This window comes from Monocercomonoides exilis (assembly GCF_001643675.1).
Source record: "Monocercomonoides exilis strain PA203 chromosome Unknown scaffold3-2548433, whole genome shotgun sequence".
In the NCBI taxonomy this organism is placed as follows: Eukaryota; Preaxostyla; order Oxymonadida; family Polymastigidae; genus Monocercomonoides; species Monocercomonoides exilis.
In genome coordinates, this window is record NW_027150548.1 from 1,292,612 (window position 1) to 1,310,962 (window position 18,351).

At 36.8% G+C, this 18,351-nt stretch overlaps 7 protein-coding genes across 7 annotated transcripts; 3 read left to right on the forward strand and 4 right to left on the reverse strand.

Annotated features, from left to right (window-relative positions):
• Positions 1-1,237: 1,237 nt before the first annotated feature.
• On the forward strand, positions 1,238-2,330 carry MONOS_5384 (SUN domain containing protein; the record flags this gene model as incomplete). The annotated part of the gene is made up of 1 exon (XM_067875525.1): positions 1,238-2,330. One exon carries the CDS (start codon positions 1,238-1,240, stop codon positions 2,207-2,209), a length of 972 nt encoding a protein of 323 aa, XP_067735270.1. The 3' UTR covers positions 2,210-2,330.
• A 186-nt stretch (positions 2,331-2,516) lies between these two features.
• MONOS_5385 (uncharacterized protein) lies at positions 2,517-3,634 on the reverse strand. Its single transcript, XM_067875526.1, has 3 exons — positions 3,482-3,634; positions 3,267-3,403; positions 2,517-3,218 (listed from the first exon to the last, which is right to left on the reverse strand). Exons 1-3 carry the CDS (start codon positions 3,572-3,574, stop codon positions 2,843-2,845), a joined length of 606 nt encoding a protein of 201 aa, XP_067735271.1. The 5' UTR covers positions 3,575-3,634; the 3' UTR covers positions 2,517-2,842.
• Positions 3,635-4,110: 476 nt separating this feature from the next.
• MONOS_5386 (uncharacterized protein) lies at positions 4,111-4,539 on the forward strand (the record flags this gene model as incomplete). Its single annotated transcript, XM_067875527.1, has 2 exons — positions 4,111-4,140; positions 4,186-4,539. 2 exons carry the CDS (start codon positions 4,111-4,113, stop codon positions 4,537-4,539), a joined length of 384 nt encoding a protein of 127 aa, XP_067735272.1.
• Positions 4,540-4,739: 200 nt separating this feature from the next.
• On the reverse strand, positions 4,740-6,771 carry MONOS_5387 (Tre-2/Bub2/Cdc16 (TBC) domain-containing protein C; the record flags this gene model as incomplete). The annotated part of the gene is made up of 6 exons (XM_067875528.1): positions 4,740-5,238; positions 5,480-5,631; positions 5,774-5,924; positions 6,022-6,112; positions 6,164-6,565; positions 6,655-6,771. 6 exons carry the CDS (start codon positions 6,769-6,771, stop codon positions 5,069-5,071), a joined length of 1,083 nt encoding a protein of 360 aa, XP_067735273.1. The 3' UTR covers positions 4,740-5,068.
• Positions 6,772-6,903: 132 nt separating this feature from the next.
• On the forward strand, positions 6,904-14,785 carry MONOS_5388 (uncharacterized protein; the record flags this gene model as incomplete). The annotated part of the gene is made up of 7 exons (XM_067875529.1): positions 6,904-6,963; positions 7,022-7,198; positions 7,248-7,376; positions 7,435-10,595; positions 10,881-13,062; positions 13,246-14,451; positions 14,558-14,785. 7 exons carry the CDS (start codon positions 6,904-6,906, stop codon positions 14,783-14,785), a joined length of 7,143 nt encoding a protein of 2,380 aa, XP_067735274.1.
• Positions 14,786-15,553: 768 nt separating this feature from the next.
• On the reverse strand, positions 15,554-15,772 carry MONOS_5389 (uncharacterized protein; the record flags this gene model as incomplete). Its single annotated transcript, XM_067875530.1, has 1 exon — positions 15,554-15,772. The coding sequence occupies one exon, from the start codon at positions 15,770-15,772 to the stop codon at positions 15,554-15,556; it is 219 nt and encodes a 72-aa protein (XP_067735275.1).
• Positions 15,773-17,454: 1,682 nt separating this feature from the next.
• MONOS_5390 (uncharacterized protein) lies at positions 17,455-18,261 on the reverse strand (the record flags this gene model as incomplete). Its single annotated transcript, XM_067875532.1, has 1 exon — positions 17,455-18,261. The coding sequence occupies one exon, from the start codon at positions 18,259-18,261 to the stop codon at positions 17,455-17,457; it is 807 nt and encodes a 268-aa protein (XP_067735276.1).
• Positions 18,262-18,351: the final 90 nt, after the last annotated feature.

Genomic DNA, 18,351 nt, shown 5'->3' on the forward strand with positions numbered 1-18,351 from the left:
AGACTTTCAAAATAGCCTCATTTGTGCTCAGAAAAAATTATAGATTGAAATCTCGTAGAAACTCAAAATCCAATTTTTCCGAGATTTTAAAAATAATTTTCTCTGAGCACAAATGAGGCTATTTTGAAAGTCTCGTGTATCAAATGAGTTTGTATTTACGAGATATATTTATAGGAAAGTAAACAGAATTATTCCTTTTGCGGTTATTGAGAAATCGATCTTGTCCGGTATTTTTTGCGCAAACGATATTTGTTTCTTTGGAAAGAAATTATACATAAAAAAGAAAAAAAAAAGCAAAATGATTGTTGAAAAATAAATATGTTTGAGATTATATTCATTCAAAAATTGACTTTGAAAGAAGTTATGATTTTTCAGTATTTATTTTTTATTAATCAACTCAAATCTTCACACCGAAATTTTTGATGGAAATAATTTGATTTCAAAAATAATCACTCATCTATTACATTTTAATAACTTATTTTTTACTTGCTTTTTATTCCACCTTAATTTGAGCTTTAATGTTTCATTTCATTTAAAAGTTATTTTAATTAATATGGTTACAAAAATTGGAAAAATTAAAAAATGGATGATTCTGAAGGCCATAGTTCTGAAAAAGATTTTAGGTTACTATTTTATTTGCTTTAATTGCTTTTGAAAATTATATGGAACATTTTCCCCCTCAATTTGCTGTGTTGTCGAAAATATTCTTTTTAATAAAATAATTTTTTCCTCAAATCTTCATTGACTTTCAGAGATGAAACATTCAATTCTTCAATGGTTTGTTCTCTATTTTTTTTGCAAAACTTTTACGAAAAAGTTTTTTAATATGATACAAATACTTTTTTAATTTTTACAGAATGAGCAAGAAATGAATTTTGAGCAATATCCATCTCCTAAATTTGTAAATAGATTTGATAAAAAGCAAGAGACAGAATATGGCTCTGCTAATAATTTAGATAATATTGAGGATTTACCATTGAAAATTTCAAAAAGATATTCAAACAATTCTCCAATTATTGAACGAGATCATTCGAAAATATCAGAACATCAACAATCATCAAACGAAAGTTTATTTATCCGTCGATCAAAACAAGTGATATTAAAATATGAAAAATCAAAGAAAAAGAACGAGCTGATTTTCAAATGCCAAAATTTCCTATTCAATAATTGTGCAACTCCATCGAAATTAAAAAGCACAATATATTTCTTATTATGCGCTTTATCATTATTTTTCGTGATGCTCTTATTTTCATTCCCATTTGTTATTCCAACATCAAGAACATTTATCAATATTCCAAATGATCCTTCTCTTGAGAATGCTATTCTCAAGGGCTGGAACAGAATTATGAAATGCTTAACACAAGAAGATGTTCCAAAGCGGGATGCTATTGAGGAAGAAAAGAAAAAATTAGAAGAATTGAAAGAAGAAATTACTCTATTGAATGAAAAACAGAAGCAGATAATACGAAACATTTTCAAAAGCGAACAAACCGAAAGCATGCAAGAAAAAGACTCAAAACAAATTGCTGAACACGAAGTTTCACTATCAATCGGAGAATCTATTGACTTTGCAAGCGAAAGATACGACCATATAAAGCAGGACAATGATACGCAGAAAACTGGAGGCTGGATCAAACAGAACTTTAGAACAGCAATTGAAGCATCAAGGCGCCTTCTATTGAAAGTTAAAAATTCAAAATTGTATGAACAGCCAGAGATCGTATTAAGGAGTACAAAGCCAGAAATGGGCGAGTGCTATCCATTTAATGGAACATCAGGGACCATTTCAATAAGACTTAGGAACCCTGAGCCTGTAAGGGCAGTGTCAATAAAGCACATTCCGCAATCACCTCATTATGAAAGGAGTTCTGCTCCAAATCAGTTCTCAGCAACATGCATTTGCAGAAGCAAAGTGAATGAATCAAGCAAGTGTCTGAACGAGTCAATAATGCAGCTGAATCAGACAAGTGCTGAAAAAGCTGTTTTGTCGCATAAGCTGAATGATTTCGAGATTGAATATTATGAACACATTACGAATGGAAACTACGTTCTAAACGATAAGAGCAGTCAATTATTTATGAAAGAAAATGGCAAAGATACTTTACTTAACTGTGAGATTGTGCGATTCAATTTCAGCAGCAATCATGGAAATCCGAACTACACATGCGTTTATCGTTTAAATGTTTATCATTCACCTTCTAACATCTGAAAAATCACTGTTTATTTTTCGTATTTTTTCATTTTTTTCAAAACTCTTTTCATGTGTACATCTTGTTGTGATTTAAATGTGAATTGATTTTTTGTTTCTTGACCTACAAACAAAAAGCAATAATTATTCTAAATTGAGATGATCAACATTCACAAAAATTGATACAAAACCAGAATGTAACAGAAGCCCCCAAGATGCATTGAAATTTGAATTCCATTTGAAAGAAATATTATATTCGCAATTTTTTTTTCTCATTTCGCGAATGCTTTTTTGAAAAATATTCAAACCAACAACAAAATTAATAAAATTTAAAATCAATGAAGCATATTTCTCTTTGTTTCAATAACAAAAACTGAAAAAATAGTTTTCTTCGAGAATTTTTTCAAAAAAATGAAGGATGATCTTGTTTTCATAATAGGAACAGAAACGAAGTTTTTGAGTAACACATCTGGCTTTGAACAAAAGAAATGCGAATATATTTTTCATTTCAACAAGAAAATAGTAATGACCTTTGATTTTCCGTTGCATCCCTATTTCCAATCATATCTTCAAGGCATTGTTCAATTGTTCATTAGAATTTATATGCTTTTGACTTTGATACGAATTAATACGGAAGAAGTCTTTGAAGATTTTTTAACCGCTGCTCATTTGGCATCTTTGAAAATATCTTTGCCTTGCAGCTTCAACAGAAGCTTGATCATTTCTTCGCTTTGAAGAATGCTCTATAAATTGTCTTTCTCTTTCTAATTGTCTCTGTTTTCTTTCTTCATCACCTTCGTCTCCGAATACTTTTAACTTCATTGCCAATATTTTACTATCCACCTTTTTTTTACTTGACCCTACGCTTTCAGATTTTTCATCTTTTGTTTCTCTCAATTCATCTTTTCCATTTTCCAAGATGTCTTTGCCTTCTGTAACTTTTATTCGAATTGGATTTGTAAATTCTTCACTTTCAACAACATTATCTAATTCGTTTTGTGAAAGCTTTGAAGAAAGTTTAGCTTTATAACTTTAAAAATTACAAGTTAAAGACTTTTAAAGAGAAGCTAATGCATACGCTGGAGTTATAAATTTTTGAACTTCTTTTTCAACCTTTTCCTCTTCGGAATTCTTCATAGCTAATTTTGCAGCTGCCTCTTCCTGTTCTGCACGGCGCTGTTTTGCAGTATCAATTAACTTTAGTAAATATTTTGGCTTTTTGGGAAAGAAATATAAGTTGAATTAAACAAATTATTTTTCTAGAATTTCATTAAAACAGCATAAAACACAAACAGCATCTCCTTGAATTGTTTTCACTTGTTTAGTTTCCTTTTTTTCGAGGTACGAGTCATAATCATAAATGTCTTCACCATCATCTTTTGACATGTGCTAAATGCTTCAAAAAATAAACAAAAAGCAGAAAAGATAATTGCCTTGTATATTAATATGGGATATTTTTGGATTTAAATTTGTTTTTAAAAGTTTGAAGCTATTTGCATCAAATGGCAACAATCCCAAATAAAATTTCTTATTTGCAAGATGTGATACAAGAAAAATTAACTTCTGCGTCAGTTGAAGAAACTGTTCAGGATAAAGTTGGAAACTTTTCGTTATTTTTGATAAATGGAAACTTGCCACTTGCAAAAAATGTTTGAATTTCAAATATGATTTGATTTTAAGAATGTTCACACAATTTTCCGATTATTTCATTTGATATTTACCATTAAAAGCTTCTTATGGATGAAATGGTCATTTCAGCAATTTGCCTTGTTGAAAGAGAATTAGAGGAATTATGCCACTGCTCTCGCATTTTTCTAGGAAAAGCAAAAGAAGACTGTATTATTTTTTTCAATTATTTTCATTGTATTTTGATTAGAAAATTTAATTTTTCAATTTTTTGATTGATAACGTTCATAGCCAAAATGATTTCGCTCAGAGAGCTTTTCCCAGAGGTATGATAACTTTATTGTTAGCCTTTTATATTCCGTTTTCGCTAGTTTTCAAAACCGAAAGCTATTATGCAAGGAGAAATTGCTTTTCAAAAGGAAAAATCCCAATGCTCACCTGATGAAAAGGAAAAATTGTATGAGGATTCGCAACGACAATCCTCAAGCAACGCGATAGAAGATATAACAAGCAAATTGTGTGAAGGAAAAACAACTCAAGATGATGATCTTGGAGGAACTATTCTGGATTCTTCAGCAACTGGAAAAGATGTTAAGAAAGACTGCGAAGATCAGTTTGATGAAAAAGAAGAGGAAGAGATAGAGGACGGAGAAGATGGAGAGAAAGAAAAAGGAGAAGGCAATGAAATGGATTTATCTGATCTTATGATGACAATAAAGATGTGAAAAAAAAGATCAATTCAGTTTCAGTTTTAAAAAAATAAAATGAAACGAGCTCAAAGAAAAGAATCGTAGAGCAGCGTTAACATATTATATGCTGACATGCGATATAAATGCTTTCAGAGATTGTTAATAGATGACGTCACGTCATTTTTTCACCATTCTGTTGAATAAAATTTCGAAAAAAAAAAAAATAAAAAATTCTCTTTTTATTTGCTTATTTTTATTTTTCTAATAATAACAGAAAATATCAAAAAAATAAAAATGTGCACAGATTCTGTGCTTTGTCATGAAAATAGAATAAAAACACATTTTGTAAAGAAGAAGAAGAAGAAGAAGAAGAAGAAGAAGAAGAAGAAGAAGAAGAAGAAGAAGAAGAAGAAGAAGAAGAAGAAGAGAAGGAATAAGAAGAAAGTTAGTCTAATTCTCTGAAGCTATCTGATTTTGCATCTAATTGTGTTCAACATTTCTTGTTTTTCGGTTTCTTCTCAGAAACTCTTCTATTCTGTTGTTCATTTCCCACGACTCTTCAGTTTCAATCGCCCCAGTCCATATCTTCGTCTTCGTCGTCGTCTTCTTCTTCTTTCACAGCATTAGCTGCGTCTTTTGGATCTGACTTGTCCTGCGCACTCTTCAGCTTGTCCTGCTGAGCAAGCATCATCATCTTGCTCAATGTCATCGTTGGTGGGGGAAGAAGTTTTTGATCTGGTTTTTCCCCCAAAAATTCGAAAAAAATTTTTTCAGTTCAAAAAAACAGCAGAAATACGACAATATTAGAAAAAAGAATGAAAATATGAAAAAGAAAATTAAAAAAAAAAAGCAAAATAGAAAATGTATAAACAAAGATTATTAAAAAAAATATTTAAATTTCAGAGAAATACAATATTAGCAAATAAAAATGACAACAACTGCATCTTGAAAAAAAAAACCGTATTTATAAGCACACTTTTCTTCAGGAAAGAAGGATGCCAAGGATGTTTGACCAGTCGATCAAACAGCTCGTCTGGAATAAGCTTAATCATTTCCATTGTCTTGTGGATGATGTCTCTCGCCTTCAGCTGCCGCAGCTCAGGCATATAAGTCATTTTGCTCATTCCGCTGCATGACCAATTGTAGAGTTTCAGCAAGATACATCATTATTAGCATTACAGCATTTTCAGCAATTATTTATCCAATAAATAAATAAATAAATTACGAATATTGTCTTCAAAAGAGAAAAAAAAATCTGATAAATGCAAACGCCTTAGTAACTTCAAAGATCTTTTCTTTCAGCAGAATGTATCGAGCACACACGCACACAACAATAAGATGCACTCCGTGAGACAACAGAAAATCCCACACAATCATCAACTCTTGAACAGGAAGGGCATCAACCAAAAATGACATAAGCGCTATGGCGAACAATTTTTGGTTAATCATTAAAAAAGATAACAGTTAAAACAAATATAAAATGAGATGCTTAACAGCAATTAAAAAAAATATGCAAACATGAAAAAGCATAGACTGAAGTTGTCAATTGCCCTCTAAGGATATAATGGTGAAGCTCGGGCTCGCAAATTTCAAATATCTCTTCCATGAGCTAATACAACAAATATTGTTTATAATTTTTAAATTTAATAGAATTTCAAACCGCTAATCCAGCATGAACGCCATCTAACATTCCATAGACATAATTTGGACAATAACTGATGATAAATCGTCGAAAACAAAAGAATGCATCGACTTCAGGCATAACATACAAAAATGGCGCAAGCATGAAAGACATTCCTTGGACGTAAGAAATATCAGATTGTATTTCACGCAAATAATGTTCTGTTGCATTTAGAACACGTACAAGCTTAACTTCAGCGACACCTTGCTTAAATTTATCGTCTTTCCCAAGAGTTCTAAAAGTATCGTCTCTAATTTTATCTCCAAGTTGGCACTTTTTGCGCGCAACCAACTCAAGATATAAGCCAGAATCGATTCTAGGAATTCTGAGTAATATTTTCCACACACGACCTCTTATACCATCTTCTCTATCATTTTCAATCTTGAAAGCACAAAAAATTGTTTAGAATTTATATTGAATTCCAGTGTCATCAAAAAAATAAAAAAAAAAAATCTTTATGCGATTCAAACTCCTTCAGAATCGGGTAATCCTTCTGATAAAATTAACGAGCGCAATTTCCCCAAGATCTCATCGCATGTAAACGAATTAGAAGGATCTAAAAGTTTTTCATAATCAACTCTGGTCATCCAGAAATATTTGTAAAAATTTCAATGTGATCAAATCTGATCAATGAAGATTAAATTTACCATATTTATTTATGGAATATCAAAAGTGAAGCGTTTTGGTCTTATTAGAGCCGTTCATTGTAGGAAGTTTTAATGACAGATTCTCTTGATGGAGATTTCATTTGCTTTATGGAGTTCCATGACAAAGAAGGAGTATACATTTTTACAGAATTTAATTAACAATTATTTGCTTATTCAATTTAATTAAAAGCCCATTCCTCTTCTAATTGATCCAGATACAGAAAAAATACGCAATATAGATTTTACAGAATTATGCTTAAAAATTATGTCAATTCCAAAAGACATATTGTCCCATTTTGATTGCGACTATTTACCTAGTGAAACATCAGCTTACGTTTCAATTCAGAACAGCTGCTTTAATGCATTCGTTTGTTCATGTGCTATCTTAATTTAAATTAAAAAGTTCGATGATTTAGGTTCATCATTTCCCTCTTTCAGATCTTGATTCAAGAGGATTTGCAAGAACATTTTCTCTTTGCTTCTTTTTTGAACAACAATTTAAAGCAAATTTAGTAATAAATGACCTCCAACGAGAATTCGAATTTGTTTGATTTTTCTTAACTTTTGTTGAAATTTAAATACATTATTTGTAACAATTTTCAGCTTTCTCATTTTATTCAAGCACAGTCATGGGTGCAATTCGAACTTGATTGCCTTCATCGTATTCACACCCTTCATGTTTCTTATAGCAGATCTATTTCATGCTTTGATTCAGAGAACCTTCAACAATTGTCTGCCTTATCAAAAGAGGATAGCTTTGACGAATCATTTTTCTTCAAAAATCCTTTGCCAATCCCGTTTGCTCGCAAAGATCCGGAATCGATACCAATAAGTGCAAGCATGCAGAATGGAACAAATGAGCTTAGCGAACTTGTGGAGGAAGAGTTTCGAATGAGACAACTTCTTCAGCATCGATGGGAAGTTTTAATAAGCAGAGGGATATTGCTTGTCGATGAAGAAAAGAAAAATTTTAAGCAGAATGAGTCGAATGATCGTTCTTCATTTAGTCATCCACTTTTGATAAAATTGTTACACTATGAATACGAGAATTTTACTGCGCTGACGAATGAAATTGAAGAAAAGAGAGCATGTTCAGCAAGATCAAATGAGCAGCTACAGTTTCCAATAATGCTGTTTCCATCGCTTTCTCATCTTTTCCCATCAAAAGAGTCGAACACATCTGCACCTGACCAAAAGCTGCTTTTATCAGATAGTAAATCAACTTCTTCTTCTGCATCGTCATCATCATCTTCTTTTTCTTCCTTATCTTCTTCTTCTTCTTCTACTACTACTACTACTACTACTTCTGCCTTGAGGCCATTTTCCAACTTGTTTGGGAACTGTTGGCCAGAAATAACAATAACAACTTCCACACCACAATCATCTGGATTTTCTTCCTGTGAAAATACAATCCATCCAATTTCTTTGTTTTTATTGCGATTGAAGAAGATTCTTCATTCATATTCCCGCCCTTTCTTCCATCTTCTCTGCGAAAGAGAACTTGGAAGCAGTCTTTCTTCTTCTCACTCTGCTTTTCATACAGACACTTCACAAAACCCTCTTTTGCCTTTTCTTTCATCATCGTCATCATCTTCATCTTCATCTTGTTCCTCTTCGTCCTTTCCTTCTTCATTGAAGTATTACACATCATCTGCACTGCATCACTTCACATCAAGCAACTTTCATCTTTTTTCTTCTTATCCATCAACTGATTCATATCAACCTCAATTCAATAATGATATACTTCTTCCTTCATCATCATCATCGTCACCCCTTTCTTTCACATCGCATCCATTTCATTCTACATTCATGCCCTCTCTCTCTTTTTCTATCGGCACATTTCATCTTGCTGATTTTGTGGCAAATGACGAGCAATCTCCGAATGTTGGCTCGTTCTTTTTCCCTTCCACTGCTTCTGAATCGAGACAAAGACAGCTCAATTCCATCCTCAACAGCGGTTCATCATCATCATCTTCTTCATCATCATCTTCATCTTTTTCTTCTTCCTCTCGTGTTCATTTGTTCACATCTTTATCATCTTTTTCTTCTCCTCCTTCCTGTGGCATTTCTTCATCCAATCCATCAAAAGACAACACACTCGAAAAGAAGATATACAATCAGTCTCTTCTTCTTCCCTTCTTCCGCAATTCATTTTTAGACAGAATGCTCATTTCTGGACAGCCTTTTCCTCAAATCATAAGAGCATCCACTCAAAATTCAATGAATTGTTCTTCAGAAGCATCAGCTTCTATTCAATTTGCAAGCACAAAGCCACAAATGATCTGTGAATCTTCTCAAGAACAGAAAATGTTTCAGCCAAAAGTTGGAGTGAATGATAACTCTTTATCTCCTCTTTTGTCCATCATACCTTCGTTTTTCTCTTTCATTCCTTCTCCCAATGATTCTTCTATCACGCATCATTTATCAACTTCTCCTGCACCATCAACTTCTTCTTCTTCTTCAACTTCTTCAACTTTAACATCCACCTCCTCATCATCCACATCATCATCATCTCCATTTCCACCCCAATCGAACGAACACGCTCCAAACTGCTACTCTCCCATCCTCTTTTCCCTCTCTCCTCCTTTTTTCTCCTTCTCATCTGTCGCCACACAATGGAAGTGGGTGGCGATGCGGTGTGCAATGAAAAAACAGCTTGAATTGTTCGGCTCTGCACTGAGTGACATGGACAAACTGGATCTCCACAGCAAGCTGGCCTCAATGGCACTATCACTTCGGGTGCTTTCTGACGCATCTTCTGCACCGATTGTGCCGTTCTCATTGAAGGCGTATGGAAGAGAAGGAAGCAGAAGCAAAGGGAGAGCTGGCAGTGTTGTGCTGATCAAAAGGGTTGTATCATCATCGAAGATGCATTCAAGTGGGATGAGCGAGAATTCTACAGGAACTACACCAAAAGAACAGAATGAAGAAATTGGAATGAAAAATTTAACGAAAGATGAATTGAATGTGAGTGCAAGTGGAGAGAATGGAGTGAAAAAAGAAGCAGATGAATCTGAAAGTGGTGCAATAAAAGCAGAGAATGAAGTCGGGGAAGTGAAAGAAGACATTTTCAAAGGAGATTCTCAAAATCCTTCACTCGATGAAAAGAAAGGAGAAAATAATGAAAGCACTCAAAGAAACAAATCATCAGAAGCCACAGCAGAAAGAGAAGCAGGAACAGACAAAGAGTATTTAGATGCTGTTCTTGTTGATTCAGACGAGGACTTTGAGAACAAAGAAGCGACAAATCAAGTTGTTGGAAGTAGAAACAAAACAAGCAAGGAAGGAGAAGAAGAAGAAGAAGAAGGGAAAAACAACAGACACAAAACAGATTCGTTTTCTTTAAACAGAGTTTGTCAGATGAATGACGAGTTTGCGCTGAATCTTCTTCAGAAGCTGGTTGAACTTCCCAATTTAATCGAATGCGGTTCTGAGAGAGTGAGCCAAGCCGATCCTTCTTTAATGCAATTTTCTCATTCTGTGCATCAGACTCATTCATCTACTCCAACAGGCCCATCAAATACACATTCTTCTGATTTTTCTTCTTTTCCTCCAACTTCTCAAAGCAAACAGAACTCAACTGAACAACACCAACATCAACAACCACTTTCTTCCCTTTCTGTTTCTTTACTTCAACTTGCTCCTTCTCTTCTTCTGACCAAAAGCGAATCTTTGCTTTTGCAACACAGATGCCACTCGGATTCGACTGTCTACGCAAATTTGAATTTTTTTTCTCCACTCTCTTTGCAGAGCTATTTCATAAGGTTTGAGCCATTTTGTGAAACTGATCGTTGTTCTTTGTGTGCTCACGAGTCGTGAATGCTTTTCATCATTGTGAGTTTCCTGAAGATTGATTGGAAAAAAAAATCAATAGAAAAAATTCAAGTCTTCATTAACGCACAAAAATCTGCGAAATTTTTTCTATTTTTTAAGATTTTTTGCATTCAAATGACAATTTTTCTGATATTTCTAATTAACATTTTATTTATTTCTTTTTCTTCTTCCTCTTTCTGTTGTTCTAATTCATTGATTGCTGAAATGCCATTCAGATATCCGTTTTTCCCATATGTTGTTTACAACGTGATGAAAGGCACTCCCTTGGTTGTCCACAGCACCGATGCGCAGCAGAAGATTGTTGAAAACCTCATCCACACACTCTCGTTTTTCCTTCCTGGTTTCTTTTTCTATTCTCAGACAGCATATTCATCGCCTTTGTTATCTTCTTCTCCTCATTCTCCTTCTTGTTCATCATCATCGTCGTCGTCCTCACCTTCGTCCTCCTCTTCTTTTCTTTTTCTTGTTCAGCCATGGCGCACGACCAGCCTTTCAATGTACGACCTACCTCGACTGAGGCTTTGCGGCTTGTCAAAAAGATTGAAAGTTCCTGTGCAAATGATGAACCACATTGTTTACTGGAACTTTGACAAAGATTTGATAAGGCTCTCACCAGCAAAGGGAATCAAGGAGATTGTGGTGAGCAACAGAAAACCGTTCAGAAAGGGCGCAAAGAAGGCGATGAAGAAGCGGCTAGCTACGGACGAAGCATTCAATACAGATGCACATTTAAGTAAGTACACAAAGAAAACACGTTCAGATTCATTCAACTTGTTTGTTCAATCAGAAACTGCAACAACAACAACTGCAAAGGCAGCTTCTTCTTCTTCTTCTTCTTCTTCAGATTCTTCTTTTAACAATTCTCTTTTCACAAATGCTTCACAACAACGCAGGAGCAGTGCATCTGGTGTTATACAGCAAAAAAGCACTCTTCAAGCAAGTCAGCTGAAAAGATTGGGGTCGGAGCCCTTATCTGCTCAAAGCGAAAAGCAGACGCATTCAAATGGAAATACAGAAAGAAACAACAAAACAGAAGACAAAATGGGGTTGAAAGAAGAAGAAAATAAAGAAAGGAAAACAATACTGTCCAAACAGCATGAAGGACTTTTGAACATCATTAACAACACCACTGAAGGTGACGAAGAAGAAGAAGAGGAAGAATCAGAAGAGGAAGAAGACGCACCAATTAGTTCAGGTCATCATCAAAGAAATATTGTCGAAGGAGGAAGAACATTTGAGCACAAAGAGGAAGAAGAAGAAGATGATGATGATGAAGATGATGATGACAGTGATGATGAGTGGTTCAACCACCCTTCAATCAAAGGAAAGCCACGTTGTGCCGCTTCTTTGTGCTCGCAGCGTAGCAATCCTTATCGCGAGGCTATTTCTCAGACATTTTCTGTGATTGCAGACTGTTTGAGGGAGAAAGACAAAAAGGGGAGTCTGAATGAGCAGCTGATCAGTTGGTCTCCTGGCGAAGAAACGACATCTGCTGTGCCGTCTGCCACGTTGGCTGAGGAGAATGCTTCACATGTGACTATTTCATCATCTTCGCTGCTTGGAGCAGAGGAAAGCATGAGCAGATCAGCAATCAAGACGCAGACGATTCAGAAGATGATGGAAGCAGCTAAGCTGTCTAATTTGGATGACTTCAATCAGACAAGCAGCAATCAGAGGCCAAAGCACAGTAAAACAAGTTATAATACCCATCATTCAAATAAACATAAGAGAATCTCGAAAGATCGCCAAGTGGAACATCATTCCTCTCATCATCAGAAGCAGTCGCTGTCTTTGCCTTTGCCTTTATCTCCGTCTTTATCGAGCTCAACTTTGAATTCCCATCATTCTGCGAAGCGTCACAAACACTCCATTCATCGTGCAGTCGCAATAAGCATAGAGCATCAGCAGCGTCACAGACGAAGAAGGAGCAACAAGGATCTTTCTCTTTCTGCATCAAATGAGGGTGCAAAGAGTACGAAGCGCGAAATTGTGAACTATTCATTGAAAGATAAAGAAATGAAAGATGGTTCAGAAATAGCTGAAGAAAGTAAAATAGATATGAATAACAGAAGAAAATTAAAGAGCAAAAGCAAAATTTCTTTGAACTTAATTGGCACAGCTTCACAGCAGGGTGATTATACAGACTCAGAATATTCAGACACGGTGATTGTGAACAATGAATTGGCAGATGAAACTCCTTCTGTGTCAGCCGAATCGACAAGCCAGAACGAGTCATTTGAGGAAACTGAAAATGACAGTGATAGCGATGTGGAGGACAGTGATGATGAAGCAGATGATTCTGAAAAGAAGAAAGGAAAGAGTGCGAACAACGATAATTACACACTCGATGCTTCTTCATATTTTGCTGATATGATGAGCATGACAGATACTATTGATGTGTGCTGAGTTTTTTTTTGTAATTGAACTTATTTTGATTTTTATATCATTTTGATTTTAATTCATTTCTAAAAAAACGAAAATATTATCCTTTTAACTTCATTAAATTTTCTTTCCTTCTTCTTCTTCTTTTTTTTTTTTTGACACAATTCAATTTTATTCATTTTCATTTGTTTTGAGCAGAATGTTTCTTCACTCGTATTTCTGAACCAGCTGCTGACTGGCATATCTCATCTTTCTCATTTGGCTCTTATGGCTGCTGCTCATATGATTCCCACACTCACGTCAACATCGCTTCCATTTTCTATTCCATTAGATGCATCTCCTTCTCATTCTTCTCCTCTTTCTCCTTCTCTTTCCTCCTCCTCCTCCTCATCATCATCTTCTTCATCCATGTCTGCTTCAGCAACTTCTTCTTGTTCATCATCATCCTCAACCTTATCTTCAGATTCCCATTTCCTTCGTTTTTTTTCTCTTCGGTCTCGTCTTCCACCAATCCGGCAGGACATGTTTTGCCGGCCATTGCGTTTTGCTCCTCGTTCATCTGCAGTCGTTTCAGTTCAAATGCACAAAGCTGTTCAACCAACTCACCAAAATCTTTTCAAAGACTTCCAAAAGAACACATCAACAAGTGCTGCTTCATTTCATTTTCCTTCAACAGTTCATTCATCCAATTCTTCTTCTCAAATTTCTTCCGTTTCTTCTTCCGCTGCTTATCCTAATCGACAGCTTTACTCTGCCATTAACAGTTTTTGCTCTTCATTTACTCATTCTCCTCCTTTCCGAATTCCTCGTTTTTGTCTTTCTGGTGGACATTCAAAGAAAAATAACAGTAACTCATCTCCATCATCAGCCTTTGCGTTGCATAGTTCGTCTTCACGAACAAACTCTGCAGTAGAAAAATCCATTTCTTCTTCTTCTTCTTCCTCCTCCTCCTCTTCTTCTTCTTCTTTGTATTCTTCCTCAACATCATCTTCCTCTTCCTCTTCCTCCTCTTCTGCAGCTACGATGGCTGCAGTAAAAGATGCAACTTCGCATCTTTTGAAACTGCCTCGTTCCAGTTTCTTTTCTGTTCTTGGAGAAGATGCCGTCCAGGCAGTTGCGCATGTCAGTGCTGTCCAAAGGCAGGAAGAGATGAGAGTTGAAAAGGAGTCAAAAGACCGGAAAAATCGATTAAAGAAGAAATGCGAGTGGCTTTGGAGGCAACAAAAGCGATTGCTGAGGCTCAACTCTCCCTTTTTCGTACCAATGTCGAAGACACAAAGCTGCTTGTCACGTTTAGACATTCCTGTGTTGTCGGCAAAGTTTCTGAAAATACAAAGGATAAGACGCAACATTGCACTGAATGGGATTGGCATCACAAACAGCACAGACAGAAACATTGTGTTAGTATGCTGTAATTTACATATTCCTTTGAATTTCCTTAATATTTTTTTTTTATTTTCTTTTCATGTTTATTTTTGTTTCTGATACAATTATTGTATGCTATTTTCAGTCATTTCTTCGAATTTTGTTGGACCAACTCCGATTTGAAGCGTGCTTTTCAACTTCCTCAGATGGTGCTTCTTCATTCAATCTCACATTACCCCTCTCTGAATTGTTAGAGCCAAAGCATGCTTGGTTCGACGGGTCGTGCAGAAAAATACCAGAGGCTGTCCATCCAAAGAGAAGAGCAGTTAAAATCATTGAGAAACAGGGAAATGCACTAACATTTTCAAGATAAAGAGATACGTTTTTTCTAAAAATCAAGAGTTCACTCGTTTGTTGACATTACATTTTAATTTCGTCTAAATTCTGTCCAAAAATGGAGATTTCTTTTTTTAATTCTTCCCCTCGACCTTTTGCGCTTTTTGTGTCTTATTTTTTCTTCATTTCTTTATAAATTTGTAACACTTTGAAAACAAAAAATAAAAAACTATGTTTAATATTGAGTAATCCTTTTTGAAATCATTTTCTTTTTCTTTTTCTTTTTCTTTTCTTTTCTTTTCTTTTCTTTTCCTTCCTTCTTTCCTTTCTTTCTTTCTTTTTTTTATAAATATAATTATTCTTGGCTATTTATTTTCAAAGAATAAATGAGAGAACAATAAAAATTCTACAAGAATCATTTTTTGAAATAAAACAATCTCATCATATTAAATGCCAGTATTTAATTAATTTTCTATCAAATTAAATAAGTTGTTAATGACCGCGTTGAGAACAAATCTACTAAAAAAATATTATTGAAACAAATAATATGGGGCGCAGGAATTTTTTATTCTATTATTTTTCCTGCATCCACAATTGTGTCGAGGAGCTTCCCCACATGAGAGCTGCATTCAATATTGTTACATTGCTGTTGCTAGTTTCTAACTGCTATTATGGAGAAGGCATTGCAGAAAGGCAATTTCAACAAAAATTTAACGTGGAGATGCAAAAAGGCAAGATCAGCATTGCAGATAAAAATAGAGATTACAACATTAATTTTGGCAATTCATTGAAGAAAGTAATAAAATCAGCTGACAATCACATTTGCAGCATTCAAACAAGTCTCGCCCTCATCAACGCCTCCTTGTGTGTGACCCATCTCAACATCATCCCTCTCACTGGTTGCCCACTCCTCACTGCCCAACACCACTCCGCTGCCTCCATCTGCTCCTCCACTTGCACCATCCACCCACCTTCCCTCACCAACAGCCACCACCACCACTGCCCCCTCTTCCTCTCTGCCCATGCCTCCCTCGCCCTCACAAACTTCTCCCTCACCACCCACCAACCTGCCATCCTCTCCTTCCCCCTCTTCTCCACCCCAAACAATCTCCTCTCACATGCCCACTCCCCAATCCCTGCCTCATTCTCCATCTCCCACTCCTCCTTCTCCTCCTTCATCTCCCTCATCCAGCCCTTCCTTTTTTCTCCTTCTTCCCTCTCTTCCCCATCCCCTTCTCCATCTCCTTCCCTTTCCTCTTCTCCTTCATCTTCCTCATCCTCATCCTCATCCTCTTCTTTTTCTTCCCCTTCACCTTCCCCTTCCCCTTCTATTTACTCTTCCCCTTCCCCTTCCCCTCTCCATATCCATCACCAATCCCATCCCCACCTCCAAATCCACCTCCATCTCCATCTCTCAAACACCCTCTTCTCCAACATCTCATCTCCCCAATCCCATCCATCTCTTCCATCCCTTCCCTCCCACTCACTCAATTCATTCATCTCAACCACTTCTTCCTCTTCTTCCTCTTCCTCTTCCACCAACACCAACACCAATACAATCCCCTCTTTCTCCCTTCATTCATCCCTCTCCATGCACTCAACCATCTTCATCCACGCTCACAACCCCATCGATGGAACCATTCTCCCAAATCTCAACAGCCCATCCACTTCTCTCTCTGCCTTCAATGTCTCTTTTCTTCACCAAACACGTTCTTCACCAAATGCTCCTGTGGTTCATATTGGAACTGAATCTCAAAGAGCGAAACCTGGAAGACTGACTTCATTCGATGTTAACAGCCATTGCTTCGAATGGTGCGAATGGAACGATTCAAATGGTGGATCCAGTTATGGTGGTGCACTTCATGTTGAATGCACAAATGCAAATCTCACAATCACTTCTTGTTCATTTTTCAATTGTTTGTCAGCAAATTTTGGTGGAGCGTTGCATTGTAATGGTTTGTTAAAAATTGACATCACAAAATCTAATTTCACAAGTTGTTCAGCTGCTCATGGAGGAGCTGCTTTTGTTGGTTCTCCGAAATCAAATTCTGTATATTCATTCTCAGAAAACAGAGTGGAAAGTTGTTCAATAACAAGTTGGCGTGGAACTGGTTTGTATTTTGATTTTGGTAGTTTTCCATCAAACGGTCAATTTTCGTTTTCAAATTGCAAGTGTATCGCGAATTCTGGAGGTGATGCAGCCGGTTGTTTAACGTTTTTTTCTCCACCTGTCAACAAACTTAGTCAATTTTCAATCGTTGAGTGCCAGTTCATTAATAACAAATTGACAAGTTCTTCAACTTCCTATGGTGGCGCTGCGCTGTGTTGCACAGCAACTTATTCCTGGATGAGCGGAAATAAATTCATCACATTCTGCTTTTTCGATGGCAATTCCGCAACAAATGGAAGAGGAAACGATGTGTTCTTCAGTGGAAGCAGCATCACTCAATCTCCATTCCAACAATGTGGTTCAACAACCTCAACACAAAGAGTGTGGAATCAAGGAACAGCAGACAATGAAACTTTCAATGGCTGGCTTCCCCTCATTGCCCAGAACAAAATCGTTTCTAACAGCGGAACTGATGCTGATGCCTGTGGCAGACCCCAACAAACCCCATGTGCCACCATCGAGTATGCACTCAACAGCTTCATTTCCCTCCTCCAAGACGCCTCTCTCACCCTCCTTTCCTCAATATTTGTTCCAACTCAAACACTCACCTTCAGCGCGGTTGACACTAAAATCACAGGAAATGGAACAGATGCCACCACTATCGCCTCCAGTGGCATTCCCCAACCATCAAACTCATATTCGCAGTCATCACAATCAACATCATCTCTTTCCTCATTTTCTTCATTTTCATCATCAACATCTTCTTCACAAGATCCATCTGCCTCGTCTGCCCTCTTCCAACAGACCCAGGGCTCCCTCACAGTCTCTGCCCTCGCAATCGCCCACAACTCCACAAACCAAATCACCCCCATCCTCTTCCACCTCTCCAATAACTCCCCTTCCCTCAACCTCAACACAACCACCATCACCGGAACAACCCCATCTTCATCATCAATCACTACACCCCTCTTCTTCGTCACTGCTGGCTCCCTCGCCCTCAACCACACAGCAATCACACAACTCTCCCTCAACAGCCAAAGCATCTTCCACCTCACCTCCCTCGCCGCTCCCCTCACCCTCAACTCCTCCAACATCACCGATATCACCTCCACAGCCACCCCCACCAGCTGTGTCCTCTCCTCTGCCACCTCCCCTGCCCTCTCCCTCTCCCTCGCCAACTGCACCATGACCAGCATCAATTCAGAACAGTTGAGCCAACAGACTGCCACCAATGGCGGGTGCATCTCATTCGCCTCATCTGCCTCTGCCAACTCGTTTTCAGTGAGCAACACCATCTTCTCCACCTGCTCTGTGAGCGAGGATACAAGTTCTGGAGGAAGAGGCGGCGCTCTCATGATCGAGTTCAATGAAGGCTCACAAGTGTCAGAATCCTCCTTTTCCATCACCAATATCGTGTTTTCAGCCAACAAGGCGAGTGTCGGAAGAGATATGTATTTTGTGTGCGAATCATTTGTCGCTTCTGTGAAGGAACC

What these genes read in the sequence shown, in the direction of transcription:
- MONOS_5385 (XM_067875526.1), bottom strand. Translation starts at nt 3,574, where the DNA reads ATGTCAAAAGATGATGGTGAAGACATTTATGATTATGACTCGTACCTC. An exon ending in AAACAATTCAAGGAGATGCT is followed by an intron (nt 3,404 to 3,481) that starts GTTTGTGTTTTA and finishes TTTCCCAAAAAG; the next exon opens with CCAAAATATTTACTAAAGTT. An exon ending in CAAAAATTTATAACTCCAGC is followed by an intron (nt 3,219 to 3,266) that starts GTATGCATTAGC and finishes TAATTTTTAAAG; the next exon opens with TTATAAAGCTAAACTTTCTT.